Source organism: Mesoplodon densirostris, chromosome 2, assembly GCF_025265405.1.
Source record: "Mesoplodon densirostris isolate mMesDen1 chromosome 2, mMesDen1 primary haplotype, whole genome shotgun sequence".
Classification (NCBI taxonomy): domain Eukaryota; kingdom Metazoa; phylum Chordata; class Mammalia; order Artiodactyla; family Ziphiidae; genus Mesoplodon; species Mesoplodon densirostris.
The window spans coordinates 70,813,306-70,833,527 of record NC_082662.1 but is presented as its reverse complement, the minus strand read 5'-3'; the positions used below and the strand labels follow the sequence as shown (position 1 = coordinate 70,833,527).

Below are 20,222 nucleotides of genomic sequence, written 5' to 3'. Positions count from 1 at the left end.
TTTAGACCTCCAAAGAGCTTTCTGTTTTTTAAACCAATCCCTTCTTATAGAAGGCTATTAATAAAACAGATTACAATAGGAAAATTAAATCTTGTCTGAGATTAAAGTTTTGTGACAAAGTAGTAAGTAAAGAGTAAGAATAAAAAGATAATTCTCAAAGTGGTAGGAAGTTAATAATGATGACTCCTGGAGATTTGAACCAGAAGGTTGTGTCTTCAATATGCATGTTAATAGTAATGGATGGTAGTCAAGAACAAGCAGCTGAAATATGCTGACAGTTTGTAATTACAATATTTAATTTTGCTAAAAAAATTGAGCCATATGGAGAATTGTAAGAAGGTATAATAAACTAGTGATTGAAGAACACAAAGGTAGATGAAATGTAATATAAAGCACAAAGTATTACATACTTAAAGAAATAATTTAAATTACTTGTACATCCTGATGGATTCTGTAACCTCTCAGGATATTATTTTGCACAACTCAATGAAGAAGAGCAATCAACTATAAATAAATCAATGCTACAACATGTTAAAAGCATAGCTAAAAAGTACAATATTAAATAGATGGTAATTTTAGCATGGTTTCTATATTAGAAGTATTGCCATTTTTAAAAAGTGAGGTCAGTTTCATATTTTTGTAACATGGAAAGGTTCAAACAAAGGAAAATACATTAATAAAATAACATAGAAGTCAGTTATAATGTAAACAATTAGCATAATGCACATACTTCTCTTTTTCTGGCCAATGCCTGGCTTAAAAACATAAGTTCCTAAGTGTGGGTACTAATTTATAAATCTTTATGAACAAGAACCATAGAACAGAAAAAAATACAAAACAGAGAGATTTGCAAATGTTAAACAGAATAATGGAAAGATTTAGTGGGTTTTACGAAGGCCACAAAACAATTGAACAAACCAGGCTGGGAAGGAACTCGGATCTCCTCTCTGCCGGCCAAGATTGAAAATTACCAGATGCTTTTTGCATCCCCTTTCACTAAAAACAATTAGTACCATAAAAGCTATTTAAGTGTTTCTGTTTGTAGTTTGGGAAACTCAATTTTTAAATTGTTCTTTTAAATACTAACTTGAGTTTTTTTTTTTTTTTTTTCTTTTTTTTTTTTTGCAGCATGCACGCCTCTCACTGTTGTGGCCTCTCCCGTTGCGGAGCACAGGCTCCGGACACGCAGGCTCAGCGGCCATGGTTCACGGCCCAGACGCTCCGCGGCATGTGGGATCCTCCCGGACCGGGGCACGAACCCATGTCCCCTGCATCGGCAGGCGGACTCTCAATCACTGCTCCACCAGGGAAACCCAAGTTTTATAATTAGAAAATTAAGTTGTTAAAAGTGTCTCAATGGAAATGTGTATTAAAACATTAAAATTGTTTGATACAAGATGTTGACAGACATATAGACTCAATATAGATTGAGGGTCACAACTTACCAGGTAACTAGGTTCAGGAATTGCAGCATCTCTATGCTGACTATTTAAGATCATCAGTTTAACAGTAGACAAAAAATGGTTCCCTACCGTTTGGGAACTATAGATTACTCTACAGTTAACTAATAGTTTTCCTGGCTTTTTCTTTAAATTGAAATGCAAAAGATTGAGATTGGCTATATCCCAATGACATGAAATGTATCTAGAAACCTAAAGACTTTGAGGCAAACAGTTAATCTCCAAAATGAAAGATTTTTCATTTCTGATAAACTTGACTACACACTATTCTAGGTATTTATTAATTTATTTATTCCTTCAATCAGCACCTTTAAAATTACATGCCTATTATCCTCGAGACACTGTGTGAGGTGTCATGAAGGAAAAAATAATTAGATTTCTTACCTTCAAGTTCTAAGAGACCAGGTTAAGAAACATTAATAGAGAAGTTCACCCTGTGGAACCTCAATCCTTATCCATTCGTGGAACTTCCCTTACAATGAGGAACGGATGTTCCACTTTGGTAGAACACTTCTTGGTGTAAACTTTGAGTGTGTTGCCATCCAATTACTCTTCCCAACCTTACATATAACTCAGTTATCTTTTTCTTTCTTTTTTTTTTTTAACCTTTTCACTGTCATTTTGCCAATTGTACACTGTTAATTCTAGGTTAGACTAAAATTGACTTGTGGTGGGAAAACATGTTTGGTAAACTGTAATCCTTTTGAGGGTCTTATGGGAACAGAGACAATATGAAGAAATGAGGAGCTACCTAAATTAAGAAATTGGTGACAAAGTTTCCATAGTTGAGAAAATTCAAATGATGTGTGAGTAATGATGATATTTAGAGGTATAGTCACAGAGCTGGCCAAACACTTAGAATTCAGTCACACTACCAACGTTCAGGTGAGGAATCAGACAGTCTCACAGAGGCCTCATGAAGGGGGTCCAGAAGCTGCACGTGTTTCTCGTGCCAGTCTCTGGGGCACCATAAATACATCCATGGATAAGGTCTTCATTTCAATTGTGTACTAATTTCCTATATTTGATGCTTTAAATATTAAAGGTACTAAATGCCCAATAGTTCTGAAATGTATGTTAATGACCTTAACAACCCACAATGATCTACTAAGGCAGGCATTGTTATTTCCATGTTACAATGGGTAAACTGGTCCCCAAAGAGGCTAAAGAATCTATTCATAATAAAAGTTAGAGTTAAACCCAGGTTTTCACAGTAAATACTTTCTACAGCAAACTTCAACCTGACCAAAAACCTTTCAAGGAAACCTGTTTAAATCCCGGCATCTTACAGACAGACCCAACATAGAACTAATCATGGATTTGATAAGATCTCGCATTGCAGGATGAATGTTTATACTAGTGTATTAAAACTGCAATTAGATAGGCAGCTTAAAATGATTTTACTTCCATGTGTTATATTTAGGCCAAAATCAAGCTCTAAAGGATTGTTATATCTTCAAAAGACAAGAAATGTCTCAGTGTACCCAAATGAAGATTGTTGATAACATTTTAAACTTAAAGTTCTATATTTCTTTGAGAATACTTATTTAACATATACTTTTCTCTCACAAGTAAAATATTTGGAATGAAAATTCAATACATTTTTTTTCATTAATGTAAAGAAAACATATCCAAAATTTTTCAGTTATTATATTTATTTCTTATGAAAATGACTTTGAGTAATAAATTAAGTAATTTTGATTTTTTTTTTTTTTTTTTTTGCTGTACGCGGGCCTCTCACTGCTGCAGCCTCTCCCGTTGCGGAGCACAGGCTCCGGACGCGCAGGCCCAGCGGCCATGGCTCACGGGCCCAGCCGCTCCGCGGCATATGGGATCCCCCCAGACCGGGGCACGAACCCGTATCCCCTGCATCGGCAGGCGGACTCTCAACCACTGCGCCACCAGGGAGGCCCAGTAATTTTGATTTTTACAAAGAACAATCTTAAAACTATAAGCATCATTAAACACTTCATGCTCACATTTTACTCTCCTGTATTTTCTTGATAAAAATATATGAATAAACTTTTACTTTTTAATAAGAACACACATGCAAAAAGAAAGTTTGGAAAATATTTTAAAATTGCATTTTACCTCATTTTTGTTATTTTTAAGCAATGCATGGAGAAAAATAATATGCTTTTAAGTTGGTTGTCTTCTATTATCTTTAGTATAAAAATCAAGCATAAGTATGTGTGGCAGATCTATGGTGTAAACTATTTTATGAAAGTGATTTTAAACATATGTACAGTGTTTCAGTTTACAACATGTCTTAGGAAATAATATATTTCTATATTTATGTCTTTTGAATGATGAGTATACACAATGACTTCATAAGTACAATGCAATGACTTTGGAAAAACTAGCTTCCCATAAATGGAGCCAGGTCTTTGGAACACCTCGAATTTTATATTATAAAACTGGGCTTGTTACTTTTTCCCCTTTGAAGCCACTCTTCATCCTATCTTTCCTCTTTTCGTGAATGGTTCCAACCTTCTGCTCACACAACTAGAAAATCTTCACACTCTGTTTTAAACCTATCCCTCAACCTCAGCAAGTCAACCAGATGTCAATTTTCTTTATCTAATCCTTTCTCCAATCTGTCCCTATCTCCACCATCCCAATACTCCTATCCTGGTTCAGGCATTTGTAGTCTATTTCCTGGACTATTCTGGCTTCCCTGCCTTTGATGTCTCCATAACATCCCTCATTTAGACTGCTGCCAGAGAGTTTTATTCACTGAATCACTGTCTAGCTTATTAAAAAAAAAAAAAAAAGGAATTTAGGGCATTTAAATCACCTTTCCAGACTTCCTGGGTAGCAATAACTGATGACTACTCATTTTTGCAATACCCTTCTCAGGGTGGTACCACTATAGAAGGTATATAGCAGGGTGACTGAGAGCACCAACTCAGAAGCAGAATAGCCTGGGTCAGCTAGACTAGCTGTGTGACTCTGGGCAAATCACACAACACCTCTGTTCCTCATTTCCCTCATTTATTGTGGGAAGCTCCACACTCAGGAGCTTTTTGTAGGAATTAAATTAAGCTAGAAAGGGTCCAGGAAAATGCAATAGAGAGCCAAGGAAATATGTCTATACATAAGTACTTGTATCATTGTGACTTGTGTCATTGTGACCAGTTTTAGCTGTTGCCCCACTATTTATAATGTTTTTGGAGTCCAAGGGCCATGACTTGATCATCTTTGTGAGGGTACTCTCTGTACAAAGTAGACTTTTAGCAGATGTTTGTTCAATTAAACAGAACGTATATGAAATGTGACAAAGGTGTGCCCAACTGTTTTTAGGTGGAATGACTTGTGTCAGTGACACAAAGATCCGTTATGTCTTTTCTTTAAATCAGCTTTATTGAGGTATAATTTCCATGTGATAAAAGGCACAATTTTAAGAGATGAGTTCTTCCAAATGCATGCATTCAGGTAACCAGCCTCCCAATCAAAATGAATAGCATTCCCATTACCCCACGTTTCCCTCTGTGTCTCTCTGCAGTGAATCCTCACTCCCCACTCCAACCTCAAGTAACTACTGGTCTGCTTTCTGTCTTATAGATCAGCCTTGCCTGCCAGTTATTTTTAATTTTTACACTAAAAATGTTTCCCTGTTTCAACCTTAACGATCCGTATCTATGTAATCAACTCATATGTAGTAACATGAAAGGAAAGCTATACACGATGCACCAGGTGTTCTGGGGAGGGGGCTGGTGAGGAGAGGGGTAAATTTTAGTTGAAAGTGGAAAACAGCATCTTGTACTTCATAGCCATTTAATTCTCGACACTTGTCTTTTCTGTTTGCTTGTTTTTTACTCAGTCATTTTAGACACGATCCTAACCTGTAGGCTCTGTAGGCAAGGCAGAGTATCTTTATTCTACACTCTGGAACCCTGAGTCCCCACAAGGTGCGGCCTCAGTGCTGGAAACCAAGGCCCTGTTGTTTGGATCCAAGTTTCCAGCCTACTTCTGGGCCCAGATTTCCTTAGGGAAACGTGTTACTGAAGAAAAAAAAAAGAAAAGCTGTGTCCCGGAATTGAGGTTGCAGGGAGGACCCCTGATAGGCAGTTCGGTAGGTTCTCTCGGGGCGGGGTACGCTCCACGGGACTCTGGAACGCATTGGCTTTGAGGGCGGCACCCTGAACGCTGCCCGCGGGAAGGGGACAAAATCCCCCCGAGGGGCGCGCGGAGCCCAGCGGGCCGGCAGCCCCGAGGCCAGGGTGAGGTCAGGGTGGCCTGGGGGCCGGGCCCGGACGTGGCCTGCAGACTCAGCGCTGGACGCGCGCACTCACACAAAAGAGGCCGGAAAGTGGCGGGAGGAAGCGGGCGCGTCACGGGGGCCGCAGCCGGGAGCCTGGCGCGCCCGCCCCGCCGCGCCCCAGGTACACGGCCCGCTCGCCCCGCCGCTCCGCCACCGCCACCGCCACGACCGCGGCGCCGCCAATGAGACTCCTTCCGCTCCTAGGTGAGTGCCCGCGCCCCGGTCGCCCGGCTGCCCCGGGCCAGCACCTGTAGGCTATTTCCAAGGTGGAACTCACGTGCCGAGTGCATTTGGCCAAGACTCCAGGGGGAATTGACACAGTCCTTCTCAGGATGTTTTTCTCCTTGGCCTTTCAACTCTGGAGTTCGATATTCAGTACCCAGGGGCCAAGTCATCTTTTTATTCCTGCTGGGACCAAGGCATCTTTTTATTCCTGCTGCCAAAGTCCTCAAAGTCCCAGACTTTGACCTTTCTTCTGATCTTCCCCCTAGACATTTGGGAAATCCAAATAATTAACACTTGTGGGAGGTTTCCTGGCCTTTCAAGGGGACTGCTGGCCCAGACTTTGGGTTCCTTTAAAATACCATTTCGATGATACTATGCAGAAAGATAATAAATCACATCTTTGAAGCCGAATTAATTCTGGTTTAGACAGTATATACAGCCCTATGTGAGGCTAGGATTTAGAAATGAATGTTTAAGAATCTCTTGTTACCAGATGAGGACAGTTTATCTCGGATGACTGTTTTCAGAGTAATGACTTGCATGATTCATAACTGTCCATCCCAAGCGGGTTTGTCTTGACAAGGCCTAGGACAACAATAAAAAAGGAACGTCCTACCCTTTTCCTTATCTTTTCCTAACAGCCCACAAAATACCATTGCCAACTTTGTTTTCAAAAACTCTGAAATAAAGGCTTGTTCTCTCTTATGCTGCATGTTATTGGTCATGTTTGTCTGGTGTTCCATTTCTGGAAGATGGATCTTTGACCAGTATGTTGAGTTGATTTTTTTTCCCCTCTAACGGGAGAAAATGTAAAAGAAACTTTATTATGGAAAAGGCAGAATTTTAAAAGATAATTAGAACACAGAAAAAAAGTAATAATTGTGTTTGTTCTCCTGAATGGTATGATATGTTGCTCTTCATCTTAAAATAACACAGATTTGACTTTGAAAAGACACAAATACTCAGTTCACCTTGATTTCTTTCTGCACAGAATCATTCCCAGGGGAGGGATATTACTTTACAATCATGCAGCTACCTTTAAAAGTATCTCACCTCAAGGTGAAGGGTCCAGTGATGTAAGAATGCTGTTTTCTTTATAAAGCCAGGTTGCTTACTACATTTTAGCTTGGTTGAGGTTTACTTGATAAACACTGAGACTGAAGAAAAGCATTACATTTTTTACTCACTTGGTCATGTCCTGTTATTTACCTAAATTCTCCTTTGGGACATTCTCATAATGCATTTATCTAAATGGAAAGAAAGAAGGATAGTAATGTATATGTCATCTAACTCAACAGTGGGAGAAGGTTTTTCTTTTTATTTTTGAAAAGGTGTATTCTCTATTTTCTTTAGTGGGTTTTTCCACTTTGCTGAATTGTTGCTACACTCAGAATTGTACCAGGACACCTTGTCTCCCAAATGCAAAATGTGAAATACGGAATGGAGCTGAAGGCTGCTATTGCAATATTGGATTTTCAGGAAATGGTGTCACAATTTGTGAAGGTAAACAATCTTTATTACCTCTTTTGGAGTATATTGTAAGATTAAATTCTGATATGATTGCTTTTTTCTTATCGAGAAGTTAAGTTGTCTTACTTTATACTGTTTGGTTTCATGCTATTGATAAAAAAGCTTAATTAACGAAATAATAAGTTTAAACTTCCCAGGTCAATATTTATACTTGATTATGGACTTTTGATGACTCCATGCATATCTTATTTTGGGTAAAGATTGCCCTTGAAGTTAAGCTGAAAAACTAGGTTCTGAGAGCAGAGTCAATACCTTTAGGAACAAAAGAACAGAGAATTCATGAAGTCCACCCGCAGGTGTTGCCCTCAGATACCTTCCTTAGTACTTGCCTATCTAAATTTGAGAATACCATTAAGAGATTTGAGGTTTTCTCCTGCATACCCTGGATATATACCCCGGAGAGAGAGAGAGAGAAAGAAAATTTTGAAATATATTCTTTTCTGAAAAAGTAGATCCCACTTATGGAACTTTAGGCTAGAGCCCAGAGCAAGAATGCCAGGAAAGTTCCTTCTAGGCTACAATTTAGCCCATTGACTTGATGAACAGAACACTATCCCATAATCAAATTTAAGTGATTTCTTGTTTGTGGTCTCCATCACCACCATGCCTCTTCTTTCCTCAAGCTTCACCCAGTCTTTATTCTCTCTTTCATTTTTAGTAGAATCTAGTTTAACTAGGTCAATAGAACAACATTCTGTGTAGGAGAGAGTGAGGAAAAAATAGTTTCAAGCTATGTAAATTAGTTTTAAAATATAATTAAATGGCAGTCTCAGACTTGAACTGTGTGGTATTACACTCCTAAATGTATTTAAGATAACATGGACTTTTTCTAATTAAACCAGGATATTGTGCATTGTTAATATTGCATGTGTTTGCTTATAGCATAAACAAGTTGCGTCTCGTGATTAAATTTGATAGGCTCTTAAAAAAGATTAAATACGCAGTATATAGTAAGACCAGACCTCATCACAATTAGTTTAATGCTTAAAAATGTGGAGCAAAGCTACAGTTGCTTAATGGTGCATTAGATCAGGCATTTCTGCTTGTATATACAGCCGGAATTTGTAATTTACTATTCTACAAGCACTACAAAATTCTTACCATAAATAATCTTGGATTTTTATTGTGTATTTAATTGAATGGCATTATGGCAAGCTGATAGTTGAGTGACCTTCAAAATATGGCATCAAACATATTAATGCGCTTTTCCACTAATCATTACAAATTGTACCAGAGTACTTCATAAGCAGTGTTGCCTTTTTTGTTATTTAGATACTTTTCAAGTGTCATGATTACCATCATTAACATCAATAATTTTTCACAATTTGGACCTTCAGCAGCCAAGCAGTTCATAATCATGTTTTTAATGATTTCTTTTAAAAACACATCTTCCATTATCCAATGCAATTGTTTTTCCCCCTGCTGTTTAGTCAATAGTCAGCTGAAGGGCAGAAAATATTTTCTGTTGAAAATAAAAATATTTCAAGAGCCTTGGCCCTGAAATTTCTTTTCACACAGAGCACAGTTTGTAATGGGAATTTTTTTTCTTTTCAAGTTCTTCTTAAATTCCCTTCTTATTTAAAGAATGGTACATATATACTTGTGTTAATATTCACTATCTGAGGTTTCTAATATCCTCTTAAAACTGTTCAAACAGTGGTTTTCATCTTTTTCACATTTTATTAATCCACTGACAAATTTGGGACACTTTTTTTCAGTAAATATATTTAATATGATTTTTGGAATCAAAACATTGTGTTTTCAACTGCTAACTCGTCTAGGTTATATTTTGGGTTTGAAGAATCTTGTTGGCTTTTTTCATCTCTGAAGAGATTCCCCATCTTTCATTATCTTTCTCTAAGATTGTTAGTAGGTCTCTAAGAAATCACTGGACAGAATTTTTGTTACTGAAGATGCCTGCTTCTTGAGGAGTGAAAATTGTTGTTTTTTGGCATCATTAACATCATCTTCATCATCTTCATCAAATCTGGCTCCCTCCAAGGCATGCCAAATAAATGTCATGATAATAACCCGACCTTACTAAAAGTATTCTGTTCCAAGAGCTAGTTTTGAACAAGTTATTTAGACTTTGGATTACGTGGTCCCACAGAAACCAGTTTTAATAGTAGTGAATTTATTTCACTTAATTATCTTTTTATTGAACAAGTATTTGTTGAGCACTTTCATCATCATCATTATCATTATCACGATCATCATCAGGATCATCATCAGGATAGTTAAGCTGTATTGTTCACTTAGTCCAAGATATTAATTAGCATAACATCTTCATCCGTTATTTTTCCCATTTTACCTATAAGGAAATAGAGTGTTAAGAAGGTTAAGTGAAAATCTCAAGTGACACAACAAATAAGTAGTGGAGCCAAGATTTGTGCCCAAGTCTATCTAATTCCAGTGCCTGTACTATTACTCACTGTGTTTGACCATAAGGCCTCTGCTTAACAGATACTGCTATGCCCTTGGGTTAAAATAATCAATAAGAAATTGACCTCGATGTCTAATATATCTGAGGACAGTTACAGAACTATGTTAATAATTTGATACCATGTTATAAAAGGTATTAAAAGAGGTAAGTTTGAGATGTGCAGTCCACAGCAAGGAAGCTTTCTAAGTGGAGGTGACATTTATGCTCAGAATTGAGAATAAATAGGTTTTATTAAGACCAACAAAGTGACAGACAGAAGTCAGGCAAAAGGAATCAGCAGTAACAAAGGCCTAGAAGTTGAACATGTGTGTGTGTGTGTGTGTTTTTTTTAAGGAGCTCCAAGTATTTCATGCTGGATATATATCACAGGTATCTTAGTTGAGGGGCCAATGGCAATTAAGTCAAGATGTCAAAGGTATGGACTTTATTCTGTTAACAAAAGAAAGCCTTTGGCAGGTATTAAGTAGCTGAGTTACATGATAGATTGTATGTATTAGAAAGATGACCCCATTAGGTAGAGTAAGAACGGATTAGCAAGGGTCAACTCACAAAGGCCATTTACCCAACCTGTAAAACCAATAGTACAGTTCATTATGCTTTATGCTCCATCTACCCAATGTACTTTAATCTTCATATCAAGCAGTTGAAATAAAAACTACAGATGCTGTCTTTTATTTACAAACAGTATTATTGCTGGTTATAACTGACTTCTGTTGAACTCCACGCTACAGCCTTTTGCATATGAGAGAAGCAGGACTCTGAAAGCTTAAGTGAGTTCCCCAGTGTCCCAGGCTAAAGTCATAAAGCTAGGACTCAAACCCTGGAATCTCAGCCTTCTCTAAATTACCAAAAATGTCAGCGTATTACCAGTCACCTGACATAATTAGTTTAGTACAGATTTTTAAACCAAATTGGTGGAACAGTATCATTTTAATAGGAATTATTTATTACCAGTTTATTGAGGTATTAATGGGAATTTATTACATACTTATCTTTATGCTGACATGTAAGTATATTTTAAGATAGGAAGTGAAAAAGTGTGGAGAAATTTTGGGGTACATCTAAAGGCTTTTGAAATTGTTGATGATGTTTAACTATAAAATGTAGGTATTTTAGTTCTTTAAACATATATTACTATTGCCGTTCCTTATGGTTCTCAGTACATTTTTGGCTACCTTCTAGTTTACAGTAGTTACAAATATAGGAAGTTAAAGATCCCTCCTCCCCCAGGTAATTATGAAAGTGTTAAAAAAGGGAAGGAATGTTAGAAGGGCTGAAAGAATCTTTGGCTACACCTAGAACACTATATTGCTTGAGTTGGAATAAACTGAGCTGTGAGAAGCAAGAAGCAGGAACCAGGGGAAGGATGCAGTGCAGTGCATGTTTGGGTGTAAGGATGGGGGGGTGGTGAGAAAATAGTCTCCCTACTCTCATATCAACTCATTAAGTGGGGCTGTTTTTTGGGAAGTTTCATGGAATGAGAATGGGTAGGAGGAAAACAACTGCCCCAGGTAAGGAGAGGAACAGTCAGGAAGGATGTAATTGACTACCAGTATGCATGTATAAAAATCTTTTCAGAGCTTGAGACATGCCTATTGTGAACAACTTCACAAGCACTTTACAGAAAATAATGAAGTCTTGGTGCCTGACTCAGGGAGACATACTGTATGATTAAAAAAGTACTTTTTCATTGTTATCTAATGACCATATGTATCTTGTAAAATTCAACTGGAAGAATATCATAATAAACTAGAGAGCAGTATGAGGCTGGTAAAGGTAAAGACAACAGCATCACAATAGTTATCTAAAGAGCAGAATGTGGGAGAAATATTAATTAAAATAGTCCACTAGCATGAATCTGCCCAGGATAAAATAGAAGTGCTGAGGACATGTGATTGCTTCCATAACAATTTTTTTCTTTAGTAATAAAGAGGATGCTCATCAAAATGGGCAAACCAATAGTCATCAGAACATACGCAAAGCATACAAAATGTATATGTCATGAATATACACACCAGTTAACACAATTATGTATACTATCTAAACTATGTCCTACAAATAATAGCTGTAGCTGTAAATATTTAACCAAATGATAATATCTGTAATAGAAATGTGAACAGAAAAATAACTCTTATGTACTCTTCTTTGCATCACATCTCAATGATATTTCATATTTAATAATGATATATACATATAGTCAAAGCTATATAACATACATATACCTTTTCACTTTTATGATCTATAGTCACATTCTGTATGTAAATGATTTTTCAGAACAAACATGCCAGAATAACAAACTAATTGGTATCACCCATTTCTCACTCAAGTAAATATCATTGTCTAAGATGGTTTAATTATGAAAATGATGCTACCAGTGCTTAAAATTTTATTAGAACTCTTACTTTATAATTTATGTGTAATATAATAAATTAAATTTAAATAAATTATTTAAGTATATATATATTTTTTCCTATCCTCAATGACAGTGAGATTTTGAGAGTGGATTTAATCTTCAGAAACAGCTAAGAGAAACTTTTAACCAAATCTGATGGGTGAAGTGGAAGATTAATTGCCGAAATGGTTTTAAGAAAATGGTGTGTGGTTATAAAGTAATATGAGATAAAATATTTTTCATGAGTAGCATGGAACAAAGACAGTTTTTTAAGTTTTGAAATGTTTTGATATTGCATATAATAGCGAGATCACTAGAATAAATGTACTGACTTTCAAGTTGTTAATTCTCATTGGGATGCTTAAGTTCTTTTATTTGCTTAAAGATAGTTGTATTATTTTCATGCATTCATTTCATAAGCACTATCTGTTCTTCATTCATCCAATTTCAAAGGGGATTGTTAATATCTCTAGCTCTAAAAGTAACAAAGATAAACCCAACACATTGTTGAACTAGATTCTAAGTGTATACCAGCTTACTTAGAAATATTTTCGTTAATACAAATATTTTATGAAATAAACCTTACAGTGTAGGACAAAAATGTCATAAAATGTATCAGTGCATTTTGGGGAACAGGTCAAGCATTTTCTTATATGATAAACATCATCATTACCTTTTTAAAACATCATCATTACCTTTACTTATTTCAACAATTGGAATATTCATTTTGGCCCTGTCATTTTTGAAACCTATTCTAGCTTTGAAAATTTAGAATATGGTACCCTTAATAATTTAGCATACCAACATTTTATTTCTGTTACCTGAAAAGATGGTCCATCAGTTTAGTTCTGTCATGATCTGGCAAATTAAATAGTCTGGTTACCAAAGTTAGTCTATTTATTGAGTGAGACAGTTGGAACAAAAACAAGGAAAGTTAAAGTTTATAATCATCTTTAAATTGTACTGATATTTAACTTCTGTGAAATTACATACCCAGAAGATAGAATGCATCAAAACTGCCTGGATCAGGTCTCTCTAGAAAAGCTATTTTTCACAGTAGCTTCTAAATCTTTTTTGTCTTAAGGCTGCAAATGGGTATCTTTTGAATATTTGTTTTCATTTCTCATCTGGCATCATCAGCTCTCCTAGTAGTTCATCTACAAATTTTCTTATCCTTTTACATTTGTTACATTTTGTGGTATTGAAACTTAGGAGTACAGAATTGAGTAGCAGCCAGGGCTAGCATTTTCTTTAATTTTTCCCTTTCTCTCTCTCTTTTTCTCTCTGCCCCCCTCTCTATGTCTTTCTCTCTTTTCTTCTTATTCCAGTCCATAGAAGGAGGTGTCTTCTGGTTTTTAAGTAATATTTAAGGAATATTTGAAGATTTAGAAATCTATGTCTCTATAACATTACATCCACATCTTCCTTCATATGTAATATGTTACAAAAAACCCTTGAGGAAGCAATTTTTTTTTTTTTGTAAAACAAGTGTATTTTTACATACTCCAGAGGAATTTCTTAGGAAAATGAATACTAATACAAACTTGAAAAAGTATGAACTCTAACGTGCTTCTAGATAGCTGTGTATCAAAATTTTTTTAAATGAGGTGCATATTTCCTTGGGCCTTCTTGTACTGAATGGAAACTGTAACCTGTGTAAAAAATGATAGTCTGAATTAACCCAAGGCTTACATTCCAGGATGCATGATTTCTGTGAACTTCATCCAAATAAATAAAATACCTTTGCCAATTTCAGAAATTCTTTTCCTTGTAACTAGAAATATGACCTCTTTCATCTGTTGACAAGAAGGGTTACACAATAGAGAGAACAAACTCAAGCACAATAATTAAGTAGAACCTCCTCAAAAAATCCACTCTATGAGGTTACAAATTCTTTTACCATATAAAAAGAGAAAAATAAAAGAATAAACCATTATAGAAACCATCTTTAAGCTAGTATTTTATTTTTAAAAAGAAAAGGAAAAAAGAACTTGTGTCATTTGAGTTTTGCTGATCAGCTCCACCGTTTTAAAACTAAAAACTTCTCCATATCTCCTCCCTCTATTTGTATAGCTGATTCACTTTGTTATAAAGCAGAAGCTAACACACCATTGTAAAGCAATTATAGTCCAATAACAATGTTAAAAAACTAAAAACTTCTCTTATCTAACTTGACAAGGTCATTTTTTGCAGACTAAGTTTCAGGAGTCATTTTTCTAAGTCATGCTGTTTCATGTTTATCTCACTGGACAGATATGACAATGAATGAGATACAAACTAAGAAGTATCCTGAGATCTTAAAGAAAAGTTTAATATGAATATATGATTTTAGATTTCCCCAACTAATCTATAATGAAACGTGAAAATGTTTCTTCATGTAGAAGTCTCATTTATTTTTGATTACTTTTTAATCAGTATTATCTACATGGATTCATTGCATATTTAGAATCAGAAAAGTAATATCAGATAACTAATGGCACAGAGCATTAAAGAGAAATAGTAAAAATCAACACAGAACTTCTGAGTTCTAATATCAATAATCAAAAATACTTATTCAAATTTCTGTGTTAAATCAATCCTAGATAAGACTTACTATCTGATTTGACATTATCAGAGTGCTGGGCTTTTTTCAAATGAAGACTATCAATTTGTTTTTACTGCAGGCTAAAATGTTGATTCATCATATATATATATTTATATTTATATACATCATATAATATGTGTTGCTGATAAAGCATCAATAGCAATAAAATTGAATATCATTTTTCTAGCATTAGTTTTCATTTTTTGCATGCAAAGTGAACATGGCAGTTGTACCATCTTATATTTTATGTTCAGTCATATCTTTAGGATCTGCTAGGAAATTTAAATTAAGTGAAAATTGTGCTCTAAATGTGGAATTTTCATACATTTTAAACCTCTGTTACTTTTCAAGAAAATATTGGCATAAAGAAGAACAAAGGAATTTGGAGATAGCAACTTTAACACCATAGAGTGACTCACTGAGTCTCAAATTTTTTGCTTTGCTTATTAAAATTCTATTATTTTGTCAATATTTTAAGATTGCTAACTTCATTTTACAAAGTTGATGATATTTCTTTTGTTGTTGGAATGTCAGTTTTCTACAGTCCCAGTTTTAATAGGGCATTAGCATACTTCATAGCCAATTCCCAGTTATTTTGGAAGCAAATTAACCAGCCTTCTGATTATCCATTTTCACATTATTTCTCTTCTTCTGTACTTAGTCTCTTTAATGCTTAAATAAGGAACTTCAGATTTACAGCTTATTCACAAAAAAAGTAATAATATTGATATAAATTTGACTGCTTTCTCTGAGCTACAATCTATTCTAAGCACTTTACATGAATTTATAAATTTAATCCTCATAACAACTCTGAAGTAAAACCTAGTATTATTCTCAATTTATAGGTTAAATAATTTTCCAGAGAAAGTACCTTCAAACAATCTTCTCATATGATCCTCAAACTACTATGTGAATTAAGTCTGCAAATAATTAAATTGAATCTCATTAAGAAAAAAATGAATTATTTTGGTTTTACCCCTCCTACCTCGATCCTGCTTTTTTTGTGCTACATTATCAAAACAACTGATAAAAAGAAAAAAAAATGTGTGGTGTGTATATTTATGATACCTTAGGAATAAGTGCAGAGAAGTTAAAACTATTTACAAGCTTTAATAGCTTGATGAAAATCGTAGGCCAGGAACAATTGTTTAACTCCTGTTTATCTATCTCTTTCAAGCCCAGTGAATTGAAAATAAAATCAGTGAAATCAAAGGAGGCTCATGAGAAGTCTACAAATTAAGAGTGAACTTCTCAAAGCAGAATCCAGTGCTACAAATGGGGGTAGTTCAATGTACACAGAGAAGGCTTCAGTGAAGATGATGTCTTTTCCCTGTGGTGGTCATATTCTTTACCCTTCCCAGAAAGGGAGTGGAAATCTAGGTGATTGGTTGGGACATTATTTTCCTAAAGCTGTACAGATTGGTCTCCCTATTTCCCTTTGGTGTTTGCTCCCAAATAGAGCCAAGAAAATAATCTCAAAGGAAACTTTGTCATCTGCCTGTCATCACTTAAGGTGCAAATTCATACCACCTTTCTGCCCACTCGCCACTTATGCTACCTGGAATAATGCCTGAAACTTGCCCCACCCATGTATGCAGCAAACCCAGAACTCTTGCGCTAAAGAGGTTGTAATTGTCAGGCAAAACCTGGGCCATGGTACCTGTGATAATCAACATTGTTCTTTAGTTATAAACATAAGGGTCTTTTAAGGATAACCAGTGATTGGAGAAAAGCCAGAAATACAAAACAAAGATGAATAAATAGAACTGGCCTGAAAAAGATACTTTCCAGGGAGAGAAAAGAGGTTGAAGGAAAAACTCCAGTTGATACCCTCAAAGAGATTCTCAAAAATTTTGCATCCTAACAAACAAAACAAATAGAATAGGCTTCTGTGTGTGAAAGAGCTATTATACCAGAAAAAATACTTTCTTCTTTGGTATATCCCATAACCTTTGTGCTACTCAATTCCTTGTACCTCCTTTATCCTTTTATTCATCTCCTTTCGTAGAAATCCATCAAGACAATAAGCTGGTAAAATTGTCAGTAATGCAAGGAGTTCTTAAAAATCACCAGAAGATTGAGACTAAAGTCTCTATTCCTGGGTTTTCTCTCCTATGAAAATGATCATACACCGAACAGGGAAACTACAAATTTCAAATTTTCTTACACATCAGTAGAAGATACCCCTGGACTGCATAAGTCAGGATATTCTTAAGTTCATCAGCTGAGTACAATCCCCCTTTTTATAATAACCCAATTTCACCCCCTTTGTGATCTTTTCCATTATCTCTGCCTACACCTCTCCCAAATTACTCCCCTAGTTTATCTCAAAGGTGAAACAGGGTAGTCAATATGTCTTTTGACCCTAATTCCATGATTTGCTGGTAATTTTTCACATTATAATGTCATTAATATGGGGATAGAGCCCATACTTGGTACCCAGGAATAGTGCATTGTTGTTGAAGAACCTCTGCTCCATTTGATTGAACTCAAACTTTGTTTTTGACTTACTTATAAATTCTGTGGTTATAATATTGTAATTATTTGCAATTTCCAACCTATGTTGTTTGTTTTCCCTGAGTAATTTCCTGAATTCACGGGCTACAACTCTTGATAGTTCATACAAAAAGATCTATTTTTCTCCTCCAATAAAATATATTTATCTTCTGATCTATGTTACTCCCAAATTGAGGCAATAATGTGCAATAAAGCAACAGAAAAATAATACCCAGAGACTGCAGAACTAAAAGGCAAAGATGGAAAATACGAGAACAACATGGGGAACCTAATATTCATCTAATAGAAGTCTTATTAAAATAGGATCAGACAAGATATAGCAAAGGAAATAACAAAAGATATAAGACAATTTCCCAGAGCTTAAGAAACACCTGAGTCTTCAGTTAAAAGAGCCCTCTAATATTCAACTGTCTTTTGCATAATATGTTTTTTTTTTTTTGCGGTATGCGGGCCTCTCACTGTTGTGGCCTCCCCCGTTGCGGAGCACAGGCTCCGGACGCGCAGGCTCCGGACGCGCAGGCTCAGCGGCCATGGCTCACGGGCCCAGCCGCTCCGCGGCATATGGGATCCTCCCAGACCGGGGAACGAACCCGTATCCCCTGCATCGGCAGGCGGACTCTCAACCACTTGCGCCACCAGGGAGGCCCTGCATAATATGTTTGTGCCTTGCTTCTCAGCTTATGTTGAAGGAATACCTATTGATATCTTGCAATAAAAGAAGAGTGTAGTTTACTTCATAACCTGTCACTTTTATTTATTCATTCAAGATGTTTATTACCTTTGTGTACCTAAATAATAGAATATATAGACTGCTTCATTTCTGTAGCATAGGTGAAAACCTACTCAAATCATGGGGACAGAGTGAGAAAAAGTGTTTTTCAAGACGACAGTTGAGTGACTCTTACCATCAGGAGAGTGAATAGATGCCAGGCAGCCAAAAATCAACAATGACCACTACAAGAAGAGTTTCTATCAATCCTCTGGGCCTTCATGTCTACATTCATCTACTTTCATTTAACCCTTTTCTGAGACTAATTCTAGTTTAAGAAAGGAGGGGTATATCTTAGAAATACTGTGATATTACCCCATCATCTAAAAAATAAAATAATTACTACACCAAAGTCTTATCTTCCAGGTTCCCATTATTGGATCCCTTTCTTATATCCTTGTATCTCAATGACTGAGAGCCAGTCCTGTAATTTGAACCCTCCTAGTATGCCACGCCCAAGTAACTAAATTCTCTGATAATAAATGCTCATATGACTGTAATGAGGTCTCCAAGCTCGTTATATGTATTCTAGTCCTTTTCAACTGGGGCTGTTATGGTAATTGTTATTAATGTCTCTCTCAGCTTTAAAATTCTTTGATTCTGTTATTGTGAGACTTTTATTTGGACTGTAATCAATATACAGTTCATCTACTTTTGGTAACTAATGGATTTTCGGCTCAATTTAAAACATGAAAGTGAAACAGATATGGATTTTGGTCTCTTGCCTCTAAACTCAGTGCACTTTCCACTCTACTACCCTGCTTTTTCCTGTGATCTCTGGAGCTGGCATGACCAATGCAGGTGAGGCTTTCATCTACTGCTTGTGCTCCCTTCTCCTTATTCATGGCCATAACACCATCATGATATTCTTTTCTGCTGAACCAGGATGTGACCTCAAAGTTCTTCTCCAGGCAGATGTTACAAATCAGTAGAGGCAGGCACATAAATAAAACTTATTTTCCATTATTTCCATTATTGTTTTCTCTGGTGATTTTCTCCTTTGAAAGGAACTTCTGGACGAATCTTCAGTGAATCCCCCTGTATTACAGTGCTAAAAAGTAAGGTATTAAATAGAATAGGATCAGCAAGAGAAGTGCTATATCAGAGTCACCTGAATCATAAAAAAAGAAACAAGAAGGCTATAAACCTTTTTATATTTGCTGCCCTCTGGGAAAGGTTCAGTCACTGTTGTATGTGGTTGAGAGAACCCCTTTTGAATAAAATGATACACATATTCGTTATGTGGGGAGAAGGGTTATGACTCATGTGATTTTATAAGTACCATTTAATGAACAATTTGGAACAAAATGCTACAAAATAGAACTTGTCCTTGTGTTGCAATTTCAAAAGAACATTGATGATTGTTTATTTATAACTGTGATGAGCCAGGGATGTTGAGAGTGGATTTGACCAGAGGGCAGTCTTCTCAGCTGGAAACCTGTAGCTAAATGTCTCCATTCTGAGGATTTCATATAGTTCCAGGCATCAAAATACTTTGTGTCAGACTCAATAAATGGGACAGGATAATCAGCTGTGTGTGTGCTCAGGAAAGAAATCAGGCACTTTCAATGTTTGAAAAATTATAAACTGAGATTCATTGTCTAAAACTCAATACACATGTCACTTTCTTTGCAAGGCCTTTCTTATTTCTATATGTTAAGAATAATTGTTTGCTTTTTCATCTTCTTCTCATAATTCCTTTTTTATTTTTCCATCAATCCATGATATTGGAATAAGTGTTGATGGAGTCTGCCTGCTTTTTTTTTTAAACATCTTTATTGGAGTATAATTGCTTTACAATGTTGTGTTAGTTTCCTCTGTATAACAAAATGAATCAGCTATATGCATACATCTATCCCCATATCCCTTCCCTCTTGCATCTCCCTCTCATCCTCCTTATCCCACCCCTCTAGGTGGTCGCAAAGAACTGAGCTGATATCCCTGTGCTATGCAGCTGCTTCCCACTAGCTATCGATTTTACATTTGGTAGTGTATATATGTCCATGCCACTCTCTCACTTCAACCTAGCTTGCCCTTC

General features: G+C 35.9%; 1 protein-coding gene across 2 annotated transcripts in view; it reads left to right on the top strand.

Moving 5' to 3' along the window:
* The first annotated feature begins 5,851 nt into the window (after positions 1-5,851).
* Positions 5,852-20,222, top strand: part of ADGRL4 (adhesion G protein-coupled receptor L4) — a 136,713-nt gene continuing 122,342 nt past the window's right edge. For both annotated transcript variants that reach the window (XM_060084770.1, XM_060084768.1), the window contains exons 1-2: positions 5,852-5,928; positions 7,303-7,452. In XM_060084770.1, coding sequence (XP_059940753.1) covers positions 5,907-5,928; positions 7,303-7,452 — 172 coding nt within the window. In that variant the 5' untranslated portion in view covers positions 5,852-5,906. The remainder of the gene's footprint in view (positions 5,929-7,302; positions 7,453-20,222) is intronic.